This window comes from Melanaphis sacchari, unplaced genomic scaffold (assembly GCF_002803265.2).
Source record: "Melanaphis sacchari strain LSU unplaced genomic scaffold, SCAv2.0 Contig11_pilon_pilon, whole genome shotgun sequence".
Classification (NCBI taxonomy): domain Eukaryota; kingdom Metazoa; phylum Arthropoda; class Insecta; order Hemiptera; family Aphididae; genus Melanaphis; species Melanaphis sacchari.
Window position 1 is genome coordinate 837,335 of NW_020270469.1, and position 16,960 is coordinate 854,294.

The 16,960-nt window shown below is 27.4% G+C and overlaps 1 protein-coding gene across 1 annotated transcript; it reads right to left on the reverse strand.

Annotated features, from left to right (window-relative positions):
• Nucleotides 1-17: 17 nt before the first annotated feature.
• Nucleotides 18-16,689, reverse strand: LOC112604277. The gene is made up of 3 exons (XM_025353242.1): nucleotides 15,975-16,689; nucleotides 101-369; nucleotides 18-36 (listed from the first exon to the last, which is right to left on the reverse strand). Exons 1-3 carry the CDS (start codon nucleotides 16,017-16,019, stop codon nucleotides 18-20), a joined length of 333 nt encoding a protein of 110 aa, XP_025209027.1. The 5' UTR covers nucleotides 16,020-16,689.
• Nucleotides 16,690-16,960: the final 271 nt, after the last annotated feature.

Here is a 16,960-nt window from a genome sequence, read left to right on the forward strand (position 1 = left end):
GACCGCGGTGGCCACGATCACCCAGCCCCAGCCGCCCTCCGGGTAGTAGTGCCGCTGCAGCGTGGCCCGCTTGCGGGCGGACAGCGGCGCCAGCGGACACGTGTCGGCCGCGGTGTCGCCGCCGCCGACGCCGTTAACGCGGCCGCCGACGCCGCGGCCGCCGCCGACGCCGAACAGGCCGGTCACGTCGTCCGTGACGGCGGTGCACGGCCCGTCGTCGGTCTCGTGCGCGCCGCCGTCGTGTTCCAGGTGGACCACCACAACGGGCCACGTGTTGCTCCGCGACATCACGTTCATGTTGCCGTCCAACTTCATGGCGGCGGCCGCGGCTACGTCATACGGCGATCGCGCTACGGCGGCGAAGGGTATCTGAAACAGCGAATCAAACGGGTTGGATTTAGTTTTTGTGCGGGACGTGCGCGTGACGGGGTAGTGATTTCGACGATGGATTTGAGCGAGACGTGTCTCACATCACGAGGCGTTTGCACGTCAGCCGATTTAAGTCGGTCGAGTGTCGCGAACGTAACTCTCAAAACCGTCGGTCCGTTTTGGCTTTGCCGACTTCCGGACGAGTTTGAGACGACAACGGCTGTTGTTTACATCATCAAATAACAACGTATCATTATGTATTTGGATTCACTACTATTTTATTCGTACGATTTGCACCGCGGGTACATTTTGAAACAACGTCGACCAAATGTTACCGCGAATGTTTTATTGGTTGATATTTTAAATACGGCCTACCTACCTACCTATCAACTGCGCATATCCAATGACGAACGGATCGTAAGTCCGTTTGAGATAAGACGTTCATCATTACAAATCCATTGACGCTTTTGAAAATATTTTTATTTTTCTCATAATTTTAAGTCATTAAAAACGAAATTTTCCTATAAATTTGTATATATTATTTTTTTTATTTCATATTGTTACTGTTTTTTAAAAAAAAAAATGAATACCAACGTGTATTTTCATTTTTGTATCATTTATAGTTACACAACTTTTTAGCCTTATGACTAAGAATGCATGTAATGACTATTTGAGTGGAAAACAAACAATATAAACGACGTTATTAATAACCATATCTGATTGTTACAAACATTTCCCATTTCATACGATCATTAACGACTTTATTTACAAGAAAAAAAAAATTATTCCTTTTTTTTAAACAATATTAACATTATTTTCCGATGTAACATCATTTGTGATAAAATATAAATATAATTCTACATAAACTTCATCACCGTATTCATTCAAATTTATGACAGTTGACCAACGCTTAAAAAAATGTATTAAAAACTTACTTTGGATTGAGAAAAAGTTTCCAATACTAAAAGAAATGTTACATTAAAAAATCGTTTCAAACAATAATAATATAGGTACTATAAAAATATCGAATATATGATACATCATAATGTATTTTTATACGTAGCAACCGAGAAATAGACTACAATCGACCTCATCAGCGGCTATTACGAGGTTATTTTCGTAAATAATTCTTCTCTGTATCGTTTTTATCAAAAAACTTTATCTAGATGGAACGTATTGATTTAGCCGCACCTTTTAGGTAGTACACACTGTAGTGAAGACTAGAAGGAACTATACGTAGGCATATCAAATGTTTGGAGACGAGTAGTTGAAATATGATCGTTTGGCAGTTATAGTGGATCAAGTAGGTCAAGCCCAAAAAAAAAAAAAAATAAACCCCTATTAAATTCATGTTTGGAAAAATAAAAATCTGGAATGTTTTAAAAATATTCCTTGAATAAAATTTCATCACATAACTAAAATAATTCAATATTGAATACTAAATATTTCATAACACATAATTATAATAACGGTTAACAGTGTTTAATATTAAAAAAAAAAAAAAAAACGCCCATAAACGTGAGTTGCGTTCTATAAAATTAAATAAAAAAGTTTGCATGCTTCAAGAATAAAATAAAAGTTTAAATCATTCGTTGTTTTTTATTTGTTTTCATAGACGCCGCAAGTTATAATATAGTTTTTGCGTTATAGTATTAAAATTACTTGTTATATAGAAATAACATCATCATATTTTGTATAAATATAGCGAAATATAAAATTAAATTTACAGGAAACAATAAATATAGGACGTGGACTACAACTAGTGGTTCATTCCATTATTGTTTCATGGTTTAATTGGTAAAATACGAAATGTAGTCTTTCGTCTATAATAAGACTTTGAAAGAAGTTTTGAAGTTAATAATACTTATGCTACACTAAGATGTGTGGAGGACGGCCAAGACGTCATTGTTACATATCTTACGGTACAATATGGATAATTCAAAAGTGAACGCATTTTGGGTGAGCTTGGATGATGCAATAGTCATGGGGAAGGATGTTTTATTGTGAAAGTAAATTAATATATGCTAAGTACAGTAATCACAACAAATAGTGGCGGCTCGTGTTAGTTTTATATGGTAGTACGACAAAATTTTTTATGAATGAGCAATAGCCTTACACCCCCACCGACCTTAGAATGAATACTAAATCTATAATTCACCACACCTATATAATTTGATTTCAACACCACTGAGGCACTGATCAATAATAATACTTATATTACTCATAAAGTTTTACATTTATTTACAAGATATATTCATAAAAATAAATAATAATGTAATATATTTTTATTTTATTTTACTTTATTACACGTCAACTTTATATACAAAATAAACATCTCGAATAATATGAAGTGAATAATAACTCTAATATCACTGATACGGATAACGCAAGTACTTCACAATTATTGCTGTCGGTCAGAATTTCTTTAGCTATTATTAGACGTAAATATCGAATTCGTCGTGCTGTAAATATTAAATCACAGGTCGCCGCTAAAAATGTATGACGAGAATAATTATCGCACTATAATGTAGTATAGTCTCGCCGCGCCGCTGCGACCTCCGTTGTTGAAGTCCACAAATTCCGCGTACGCTCGTCACGCTGTACAACAGTGCACACTGCACAGGTCATCTCCGAAAATGTGCTACGAAAATTATCGCATTAAAATAATATTATAGTCCCGTCGTTTCGGCCAGTCTCAATATAATGATTATACCTATGATTATATAACCAGTATAACACACATTTGTGTGTGCCTCGGACCGTAGTACCGTACAGGACCATACAGTATACAGTGTATACGTTACACTGTTAGAACCTACAGGCGTTGGTCGCTCAACTTTCGTTAAATTTTTAGATTATTCTTAATACCTTAACAATATAATTAAAAGACGTAAGTGTCATCGGTGGGTGGCTTCTTCAATCAAAATTTCATCTCCATTGTCTAAAGCTCATACTCTTATTGTGCCGATTGTGTATAGATTGTGTATTTATTAATAAAGCAAAAAAAAAAAAAAAATTCTTAATACCCTAGAATAATTGCCGGAGTGAGATGACATTTTTCTTCAAATATTATTATTTTACAATATAATTCTGAATCATTAAAATAATTTCGAAAAAAATATAGTCCATCATGATTCCTATTTAGTTGTTATAAAAATTAAAAAGTATGAGAAAATATTTTTTTTAAATGTACTAAAAATTGCGGGTTGCACCATGCATCGTACTTAAGCACGAACCGCCACTGAGTCAACAAACAAGATTAAAAAACTTCCATTAGCCACCATCTGCCATTATCTAATCATTTGTAATTCATTCTATGATAATATATAATATTTATTTGTATTATATTTTCATATTGCATCATATCATTGGTATCTATTGAATATAATAGAACATTGACATCATGACTAACAAAAATATTTGAGAACTTTTTACACTAAAAATCATCCAAAATAGCAGCTAAGAATATAGGAGAGAAATAGTGAAAATGCTGTATATACGTATAAGAATATTACATTAATAATTATTGAACAAAATTAAAAAAAATGATTAGATACGACTTTTATGTAATAAATTAAGATTATGAAAAATATTACGCTGCAATAATATAAGATTTACATTTAATTTCACCTTTTCATAAAACAATTTTATATCTTACCTATTAAATGCTTCAAACACCACAAAAGAGAATATGCTAATGCAATACCTAAGATTTAAACTTTATTAGTAAAGTAGTTAGTTACAAATAATATCAATCTTATTATTACAATAAGCAAATTTACAAAAAATCATAAGCTTCGTTTAAAATATATTTAATATATGTATATGAAATCAAATATTATGATATTAAAAGTTAGTCTTTATATATAAACATAATTGGCCGATAAAAATATAATATTAGCTATCAAATCAATTACAATATTCTCATAATTTCAGAATTCAGTTAAGGGGAATCGCAAATATTTATTATACTCGTAAAACAATTAACATACACTATCGTTATGCCACTACTTATCGTCAATGTAAAATCTATCTACTACCTTTTAAGTAAAAACTCGACAACAATCGAAATATGACAAAACCCTATAAAATCCAATAGCCAATAAAAAAATGATTGAGATAAATACAAAGTATAAGCATAACTGTGTACTGCCGTCACTCAATTCTATTAACTGTAATTTTAGGACACAAACAATCAACGTGAATTGTTCGACTCTACCACCATACTCATTCATCGGTATCTGTAGACAAACAAAGATTGAAGTCATAACTATCCGCTTCATCGTATGGTTGCAATCGTAGTGGCGTGTAGATAGATTAAAACGTCCAATGATTGAATAATTTCCCCGATACTGGTAGTATAGTTTATAATGTTAATACTACTTCAGTTTACCTGCGGAATGTGATGGACCGACGACAAAATCACGGCGACTCCGTTTGGATCATAAATAACGCGAATCGCGTAGCCATCGTTTGGATATGTATATAAATGAGAAACAAATTAGAACTTGCTAAACGGTCTCAGATAAATGACGTTGATCGACGTTAAGACATTTAGACGGTAGACTAAATTATTCATACCATTGGGACCTACCTGTTAAAATAATTTTCACTTTAGCACTTATAGAATGTTGACTAATTTTTAAAAAGTAGTATCTTACTACCAATCGACAAGCTTGTATAATAATAGAACATTTCTGCGTGATTATACATTTTGTTGTTTTTTTCAACTGCACGCATTTATATTTTATTATGATTGGCCAAACAATATAATCGAATTACTCAATATAATATTATTTACACGTAAAATTAAAATTTTTGTTAATACATTTTTATCTGACTATTGCTCAGCCATCATTGATATTTATTAAATATATACAATTTTAGGTCAAGAGGTTTTAATTATTGTACGATAATTCACGATTCCTTTTACGTGGCTTTTTAAACGATATTGAAAATTTTAAAGAATGTTGTAAATGTAGCAGTGGACAGTATTGGACACCATAAACTTTTATAACTTCAGCTAGATTAAATTCAAAAAGTAGACATTATTGTTTACTAGTATTATGCTACACATTAAAAGGATCGTAAACTTAATCTATGTATGTCAAGTTTGTATAATTAAAATAACAAAAAGTATTTAGTACGATTTCTAAGTAGTATATTTAAGTATATCTAAGAATAATATTTCATTCCAAAAAATTAAACTTGAACGACTTAATATTTAATTTTTTTATTAGAAAAACTTGATGTATAGAATACACCAACGCAATACAAGCTTTATCGGTGGGACGTGGGACTTATAAGATCTTTGTATAAATATAAATACACTAAAAATGAGTAGAAACTAAATATAAAACAATATTATAATACAAATAGATCGTGCCCCATTTTTTTGTGCAATTTTCCCCAAGACAAAATTATCATTTTAATTAAATTATTTACGTTCACGATTATGACATGTTCTAAAATTCATTGGAACTTCTTTGTTTTGATAATTTTATTTTATATACAAAATAATACTTTAATTATAGAATTTCACGGTTTCATTCAAATGTAATCACGGTTTTTCTTTTTTTATTTCAAACGATTCATTAAAATAACATATTATTTAATATATTTCTAATTCTGTAGATATTGGTAATGTCACTCTAACTTCTAGCGCTAAAAGTTGTTAGTATAGTTATAGTAACGGAGACTGAGAGGATTATAGTCGTTCACGATGTATAGTTAAATATTTAGAAATTTATCTATATTATTTATTTATTTATTGATAATAAACACCCTAAATCAGCTCAAAACAATTTGATATTTATTGTTATTACACAAATCATATGATTAATATTATTGATAAGAAAACAAAGTAAATTATACAAGAATAGGGTAAAAATTTTAGAGTAAACATTTTAACCTGGTTGAGTTGTCATAGACGGAATCAAAATACTTCAACGAATTCCCTGTAATAAGCATTCCATTAATCAGAGCAAAATGACTATAATTCTACCAGTAAGTATTTATATAGAATGTTTGAGATACATGAGTTTCAACATTTGGGACATTTAACTCAAAAGTTCTAGACAGTTGGTTTGATAGTTAAGTAATTTATAAAGCCAAAGCACATCATTAAATTTTCTTCTCGTTTTAAGTGGTTCAATATTAAACTGATCTGTGAATTACTAAAGAGATGTACTTACTTTGTTTTAAATGTTAATACACGTAGAAATCAGTTCTGAATACATTCAATTTTATTTATTAAGCTAGGTTGATAAGGGCTCTAAATTACTTGGCCATATTAGAAAACAAATTGAACTAGAAAGAAGTATAATACTATTAAATAATTTGGATTGTTAAACTCCGAACAATTGCCACGTACAAAATCGAATGTACGAAAAGTTTCATTACACGTCATATTAATATGATTGTTAACAAAATAGGTCACTCGATAACAGAATACCTAAATCTTTAATTTATGATACTATTTTTAAATCCACATCATTAATTCTACATTGATAATCCAGATTAATTTAATTTATGATGTGAAAAAGAGATTTGTAAACATTTATCTGTGTTAATAATTAGGCAATTTAATGAGAACCATCTATAAAATCGATCTAAATCAGATTATAATTTATCATTATCATTATTAGAATAAATTTGTATATAGAATTAAAGGTCATTAGCAAACATAGTGAATTTACTGTACTTAATGACATTTTTTTTTAATAAATGATTAAATGATAAATTCACTTTTTTATAAGATATTATATAATATGATAATTTGGAATACTAGTTGAACACTACACGTGTTCTTCGAACAATCTTTTTTTAGATTTCAGTTTTGATTATAAATCAGAAATATAATACAATATAGAAACGATGAAATTCTTAACAAAAACCTTATAGGTAAAATCGTTCAGTTTGGAAAACGTGACCTCGTTCTATAACAACCACATCAAAGTTTATGAGATTACACTATGGAAATGCAAAGTAGCGTGAGCACCAGTTTCTGTGCAAAATTACTAGAAAAAATATACCCACGCAGCTATGTGTCGCATTTTTATATATGTATAGACAAATCTAATGTTATAATCATATATAATAATTACATCTATAACAGTACTATCAGAATAAAGTTTGGTAAACTTTCCTAATGCCTGCAATTCAACTGAATTTGTTCTAAGTTTTCTGTTTAATTCTTTTGCATTAACACCCTAGATTTAACGTAAATAACAGAAAACTTATAAACTATTTGTAATTGTTTTTCAGCGACTAAATGCTTACAACATCGTATAATAATTAATTGATAATTTATGATTTATAATTAAAATGGTGCCATCGAAAACTTATAATTTAATTTATTTAGTGTTTATAATACTATTGTACGTACACTTTATTAATATGTAATATGATACATGGGAAACGAACGTACGTTTTTTCAACACCGGTCAATTCAAACACTTTGTTAAAGTTACAATGACGTCAATACACGTGAAACGAAACCACGAATTTGTAATAAAAGTGAAATGAATAACAGCTGCGATTGTCTACTCAACATCTTCTATAAAATATATTTCTAAAAATATTAATTCATTTAAAACAAGTATATTTCGGTATAAATAAAATCTGGATTGGTTCGTCTATATTATATAATGTGGTTTGTTAGAAAAGTAATAATATACTTGAATATTACAAAATTATACGCTTCGTCTACTTTACATCGCAAATTAATTTACCTCGTCCATGGTATTTTCTGTATAAATATAACTTGTTATTTGCAGACAATTTATTGCACAAAGGTGTTCTTAGTGAAAAATACTGTTTTAAAATGTTTGTGGTTTAAAAAAATTTAGATAATTATTAATTGAGTCATATAAAAACAAGCACCATGTAAACAAAAGCACATAATATTATTTACAGGTATCTAATCAAATGTTCATAATAATAATATAATATGTGTACTATATACATGCGATAGAAAAGAAATATGCGTGTGTACATGAATTTTTAACGATCATTCGCACTTTCTTGTTTTTATTTATTTTTCCCTCGTCCCTGATACTATTGAGGCAGATAATATCATATTATTGGTAGATGGATACATCCTATACTATACATAAATACATTAAAGTAAATATTCAAACAAAGATAATACCACCAAACGAGCGTCAATATGGAGTTCTACAGAATCAACCAAATCGCCTACAGTACTAATATTTTAGTGGTCCACAGTGCAGCCTGCTGAAAGCCAACAACTACATAATCATAATATTTAACATTATAATTATGCATTATTATAAAAACGTGTTGTTTGATTAGTTCAAATATAATATTGCATACTGCGCGGTTAACATATATATTATGGTATGGCATACGTAATATTAATGTGATAATTTATGTTGAATAAAAACTATCTAAAAAAAAAAAAAAATTGAAACACGATATTTGCGTCGTTTGGGATTCATTATAAATTTACACGTCACAGTTTCTAAATAGAAACTATTATTATTATTATTATTATTCTCAAAAAAATGCCTGTCTGTTTAATGGTAGTTGTAACTCGTATAAAAGTTTTATGTGTTGAGGGTTTATTTCAGTGCTCTGCATATTAAGTATAAACTATCACACGCACCGACACAAAATACAATAATTTATTGTTTATGGTATAATACATAAATATATTGCAATTAAAGCAATCTTAAGCCGTTTAAAAATACACTTTGGTCGCTAATAAAACTGCCTAAAACCACAATCTATTTCTAACCCATTTTTTACTACGTAAAATACACAAAACTGTAATATAGGTAGATTACTAATGTATTTAATTAAATATTTTATAATTTTTTCATTGTCAAATATCCAAATTTCACGAATTTGTGATACACTCAAACAAAATTTTTGATCGCTTAGTAAAATACTTCAATGCATCACAAATTTACATACTTACGATTTACTATTACTATACACTAGAAAAATATATTGTTTCATCCTATTTTTTTTTTTTTTTTTTTAATAATAATAATCAATTACCTACAACTATTTTTTTATTCATAATAAACGAACGAGATTATTTTAAAATACCGTTAAATACACGCGTGATCGTTATATTATAATATCATTTAGTCAAATCGTTGCTTAATATATATTATTATAATATATTAACAGTATTAAAGCATAATATACCAAATCTCAAAAAGTATTAAAGTTAAAAATACGTATCGTATGAAACGGTACAAATCTTTGTTTGGTCAAAGTATAAATCTAAAACACGCGTTCGCAATTTGTTGAATACATTTATTATATATATTTATAAGTACACGAGATACATACTACAACAGTATTATATTTATTTTGCATAAGGATAATAGATGTTTTGATATTCTCCGAAACCGATTTAGCGAAAAATATGTAAATATTGTGTGAAAATATTGTAAGTAAAAAGTCTAAACTTGTACTTTCTACTTTAATAATTTAGTTGTTTATTTTTATATGATTAAAACATAAATATTAAATATAATTTATTGAAAAATACATAATACGTAGATGAATAAATACTATATTTTTGAGCAAAAACATGACTAAATTCTAGTTCAAGGTTATAATATTAGTTTTATATTATGTTTAATGTTACAAATACAATACCTACCTAACAATAACAGTAATTTTATTATTTATAATATTATTGTTTACTTTTACAGATTTGATATACAGGTATGAATGTATATATATCGCATATTGTATGTCACAGGACTTATCGTTAAATAAAAATATTAAAAGAAATCAAAAAATATTATATTTTATAAGATGATTCACCGAGCGCGCTCACTCTCATTTCTTCGTTTAATAATAAATTTATTCAAATAGCGATTTTTTGAACTTGTAAATGTACATACTTGAAGGCTATATTTTTAAATTTATGAGATTTATTATATAACTGAAGGAATGTTCTGTGGTGATATATACTTTTGTTTTTCATATGAGAACCTCGTTTTAATAATAAATTATTTATTGAATCATTTTTTTGAAAATTATTGTGTATCAAATTTAAAATTAAAACAAGTGGTTATTCAGTTATTCAAATGTTTAAAATGACAAAATAATTCTTAAAAATTGTTTTAAAAATATATAAAATAAATTTAATATTGGACTTAGTATTAATAATTATTTATAAACTATAATTATTGATAAATTAATTTAAATTATTAACATTTTCAAATTGACATAGCTTTCATATCTTCCCGATCCATTACTATGATTATTTTGTAATTATTATCATCAATACGCAAAATGAAAGAATTCAAAAAATATTCGATTTAAATTTTAATTTGATACTTCAACACTTTCAAAAAATATGTCTGTTAAATAATTTACTGTATAAAAAGGGTTGTCATTTGAAAAACCAAAGTTTGTATCACCACAAGAAACTCCTCAAATCAGAGTTTCTCAATCAGTGTGTCATCGAATAAGTCCAAATCGATCGTAAAGCATATTAAATAACGCAATATTTACAAACATATTTTTTACACGATTTATAAAAATTAATAAGCATCTGATATTATAATACCTATGATAATCAAAAATAAATTATTTGCTATCAACATTTTTCATTATTTTAAATGTTATATTTTTTCTTTGTTATTTTTAATTTTACATTACCAATTAAAATGTAATATTATCTATTATTCTTATTTTTTTATTGTGTTAAAAGTTATAAAATATTTTAAAAGTGTGTCACCATAATACAAAAGTTGAAAAATATTGCTTTAAGTAGCCCAAAATTCTTGAGAATTTAAAAATATAATTTTAAGATATATTTAAAAATTCAAAAATTCAAAATTACAATAAATTTGTTGTTAAAAAAAAAAAAATTGAATTATTTTGTGCATGTAAATAAGAACATAATATATAAAATTAAATATAATATACCTACACTTTAATAATATATAATTAATAGTGATGTAATGTATAATATTATTTTTTCAATAAATATTTTTTGTGCATAAGTATAAAAATATTTATGATAATCTAAATATCAAAAACAATTTTTTTTGACTTTAAAGTACCACTTACCTGTCCTACCTAATACCTTTTAAACAAATAATAATGCATGACCAAACGTTGTAAGTCATAACCATCACAATTTAGGTGAAATTAAATAGGCACCTATTCATACATAATTAACTATTCAGCTTTTCTAGATGAAAAGGCGTAAGTCTTTTAAATTTTGGATAAAATGTCCCTGCTTATCGCTTAAAAGGTTGAATAGCACTCCAGAGAGCATTTAACTTGTAAATAACATTAAATTGTATTCGTTTCTCGATGTTCCAAATCAACAGTATAATCTCATAATCCAATGTGCAATAAAACGTTTCGCTTTCAAGATTTAACAAGGTCTTAAACCAAAAAAAAAAATAATAATAATAATAATAAATAACTGAAAATACCATTCATGTGATAAAAGTGTTCGGGTGAATATTTTCTGTTATTAAAAAATATTTAAAATATATTCATAAGTACCAATGATAGTTGATACCAAATAAAACTATTAAATCTACGAGAAAAATTATTAAACTTAATTATGTACTAATATATATTTTATTAAAGCCATATCAAAATTAAAATGGAAATAGCATAATAATCGTTTATACTTTATAGTAGAATTACTGATACTTAAACACGTTAACGCCACGTAATCTGGAGGTGTTAAGAATAGACTTAAGTTTCACACATATAAAAAATGTCAAAATACCTATCATTTTAAAATGAATCAACCTTTTTTCTGTGTATCGAATGTGAGTAAAATAATATATTTTTCTTCCACCCCATTAATCCAACAATTTATATGACCAAAACAAGGTAAACTTAATTATTTTTATCATACCTCCTGATCAACTTCTATTATCTACCTCTATTCTTAAATGTTGAAAAAATATTATATTTATATGAAAGTTTCAATTTATATTCATGATAAGCCCATAGATATGAGTAGTTAACTTAATCTGATAACAATAAAGGTTTTTGAGGTAATTAGGCTGAACTTTTAAAACACGTAAGTATATATTAAATTATTTTCTAGCGATCAATAAAAAATACGATAATAAAAACATAAAACAACATTATATTATAATAATATAGTAGTCTACGTAGAATTAATAATCGTGATACTTTTAATATTTTACGACAACAGTGTTTGAAATGTTTGAATAGCTCACAATATTCACCATTTTCACTACCGTATAATAATATTAATATCAAATATGTGTATATTAAAGTGTTTGGAAATTTGGAAATTATTTAGTTTTATTTGTAGATGAGCAGTTTAATCGTACTGTTTTCGTCGCACGTAACAATATTATTTACGTAACTTTAGCTCATTTATATTGATGATAAAAACGTATTATATTTTTATTTTTGGTCTTTTAAAAATTATAAAATTTTTAGTACAACAACATCACATGTAATTTATTTCTCTACATAGTTTATAAATATATCCGTATATTATAAGTACCATTAGTGTTACTTTTGATATTAAAATTCGCGTGAAAAAGTTCAGTAGTAACAACTTGACCGAAAATTAGTTTTTACATTTATACAGGAAGTACTCGAAGATTTTCAACCACAAAAAAAGTATTTCAAAGCATAGCGAATAAAAACATAGAACTAATGAGCTCTTCAGTCATATTGATAGTCGGAAATAACTACGTGGTAAACAAAATAGGTTAAGGTTATCATCTCAAAGTTTTATTACTTATTTTTAGATTTTATATAGGGTAAAAAGATTATTGATTTTTAAATTTTCAATAAAGAGAACTTTTTTGTACGTCAATTCGTCAACTTATATTTTTTTTATCCTTAGAAATTATTGTCCTAAATTACTTTAATTTTATTTATTTACATTAATATTAAATGTATGTGATAACTGATAATTTAAAGTGCACTTTAAGGAAACAATTATATGATATTTATAAATGAATCATTATTTTTCTTTTAATTTCATATAAAATTTAACTATTTAAACAAAATTATTACTAAAGTACGTTGAAATCTCAAAAAATCAGAAAATCATTAAACACAAAAAAAAAATTATTTTGATACTTAAAATTCTAAATATAAAAATACTATATTATATTAAAAAACGAATAAAATAGATTTTATAATATTAATAATTCAAAGAATTTATTTTTCATAGGTTTTCAGCTTATCAAGATTTGAGTAAATTTTTAGTACACTATTTCGATTTAATAACGTATATAGATGTGTTGTACTACAAAAACTACCTAATGTGATAGGTACTAAAACCTTTAAAAGTTAAATTATTTTTTTAATCATAAATATTTTGAAAAAAAAAATACTTTATAAATAAATATTTTCAGATAAGTATAATAGATCGAGAAAACTATAGCGATATTAAGTAATGATAATTATATATAGACATTATATAATTTATTCAAAAAAGTTTTTGAGAAAGTACACACAAGCATCAAACACAGAATGAAAAACCAAACACAAGGTACAACAAAAAAACAAATATTTTTCGAAATTCTTAAATATTAGCCACAAAAGCAGCAAATTAAAATTCAATAAATATGAATAACTTGCCATTTTTAATATAATCTTGACAATTTTTTAGTAACAGTAATTCTTAAAACTCGTTAAAATTTCAAAACCGATGATTTATTTTTATACTTGAATGTTACAATTAAAAGACACCCATTCAAGTGACCCACTAGTTTCTTGTATCACAATTTTCAATTAAAAAAAATTCTATTCTGAATGAATAAATTTAAAAAAATAATAACATCATATATTATATCTAATATAATTTATGATAAAATGTATTTAACTTCAGAAATAACCAACAACAAGTATTGGAGGTATTCAATAATCACTCATTAATTATTATTATATTAGTTAACTATATATTTTTAATTAGATGTAAATATGTCATAAATATTGCATGTCGTTTTAATAAATATTCTGTGGTATATGAATATAATTTACTAGTTAATACCTATCAATAATATATTACGTCAATGGCTAATCTAACGTACAGTGGATGTTGAGACATGACAGCACTAAGATAGTGTATTATTATTATGTTTAGTTGTTATTAGTCTTATAATTTTATATATTTATAGTAATAATTTTATATTCAAGACCATGTATAAGTCTTTGTAAATTAAATTAACTTCAACAATAGCGAATCCCTTAAAAATATTCTATTTATATAATATTTAGTGAATATCAAATATCAATCAAATATAACCTTATACTCGTATATAAATATTTTTACACAATTCAGTTTGAAAAATTTTACAATATACTTAAATAATATTTAATAAATATGCTATATTTTACTTTATTTTCATATTTTATTAAATATTTTTTATTCAGAACAGTTCTTTTATCATGATTATAAAAACGTAAAAGTATTTATTTTACTTTATCGATATTTTGAAAACGTTCACATGCGCGTAATGTGAATAATTTTAGTTTCAAAGCATAAAGAGTTTTAGATTTTTACAATAATGTATTTTCACGCTGTTTTAGATAATAAAAACGCTCAAAAAATATCATGCAGAATCTTATTGGTTTAAAAATTGAATGTTTGGTACATATTATATCAAATGAGCAATTTTTTCAATTTTTCATCTGCTTTCCTGAGAATTATATAAGAAAAAGGTAAAATAAATTGAATTAATTATGCAAAATGAACATAGAACTGAAGAAAATTATATTTTTTATTTAAAAATGTATTGCTTTTATTAAATTAAAGGACATACTCGCCCAACCAGTAGCTTATTCAACCACATTATATATAATTTTGAACGTTGCAGTAATTGTAATTATATACCATCCCGACAATTTAACACATAAATGATAGGTATATTAGCATGAATAAATGGGGACAATGTCAATAATTATTATAATTACTATCTTTATATGTATATAATACTTCTTTACGGTTCTTACGATCGTGTAATATCTGAACAACTCGATCGTTTTCAATAAAAGTTATATCAATAGAATCCTTTAAGCTAGGGAAGTATTTATAGTTTATTTTTTCAACCTCTATAAGTTACTATAGTGTGGCACACATGAATTTAATTTTGGCTCAGATGAATTTGATATTTTTCTGTATATGTAAATGGTTGCTATTAGTAAAAGATTATACTGCTATTAAATTTAGAAAAATATGGCATGTAAAAATGTTTACAAATATAATTTTATGATTTGCAATTAATTCTGAACATATTTTTGATATAAACACATAATGGCCAATACTAATCTTAATGATATTAGATTTACGTCGGCTTTTAAATATTTGTTAAATCTGTGCCCTATTTTTTTGTGTTTACATTAAAAACATGTCTAGAATTAAGAAGTGGAAAACTATAAGATTATTCATTGTAATATTGGAGTGTTTATACTAAATATTTCAACTGAAGCAAGACGGAAAACGATAAAGATTAATGTTTACCCGGGTGAAATCAAGTTATACATCTAATATAAATAGGTACATACAAGTATATGAAAAAAATCTCAAAGACCAATTTAACTAGTCCAAAACTATATTATAATGTTATTATAATAATAGTGCTTCTCACTTTGTAGTCCACCCGCAGCGGTGGCCGATTACAGTTATGCGACATCGGACCGTCGCCATCGTCGTCGTCTTCGCACGAACATGTATGAAACGCGACCCCGTAAAATAACGATAATAATATTAGGACGTATTATGTTATGCGTGTGCGCTAGGTAGGTATATTTTTGTACAGCAGCGAACGATTGATAAATGATAAAAATCACGCTGTGCGATTATTTGATAAAATTGTTTGTAGGTACTTGTGTACCTATAATTTATACATGAGAGAAAGTCGTGATTACGAGCCAGGTCTCGTGCGAAATATGTGACGCGATGCGTGATAAGGATCGCCACGGCAGGCGCGTTATTTTTATTTTTATTATTATTTTTTTTTTTTCGAGGCGTCCGATTTTGAAATTTTTTTTTTTAATTCCTATCAGACGTCGCGGCTGATATCGCTCAACATTTCGATCACATTCTCATGCGAAATTTCGATTACGATCGTTGACGATTTTTGTGCGTGTATTTATATGCCATCGTGTTACCCGCAAAGCGATAATATTACAATTTGCAGCAGACGAGGTTCATTGTTTTTGGAACGCGGTTTTCGGTCGAGAACGACCGCGAATGAGTAAAACACGACGACGAAATATAAATGTTTGTATATATTTCGATTTCAGCGAGCGGTAATTTATTCGCGCGGCGTTTTTCTGCTCCTATGCGACACCCGGCGACAACACGTGTGATTCCGATCGAGTCACGTTGACCACTGCCGCCTTCGTAGCTCTCGTCTCTTCGTAACTTCTCCGACGGCCAAACGGCGCACTTGTTGAACTCCGCCTGCAGTGTGTTATAAGTTTGACGCGACTGCGCGTATAATATGCACCCTACTCGAAAGTAATAATATCGTATGTTATGTTGTTATTGTTGTTGTTATCGTGACAAAACTTTATGGTCATCAGAAAATGCCCAAAATTAGACGGCCTTCCCGAAAAACGCACGCCGTTT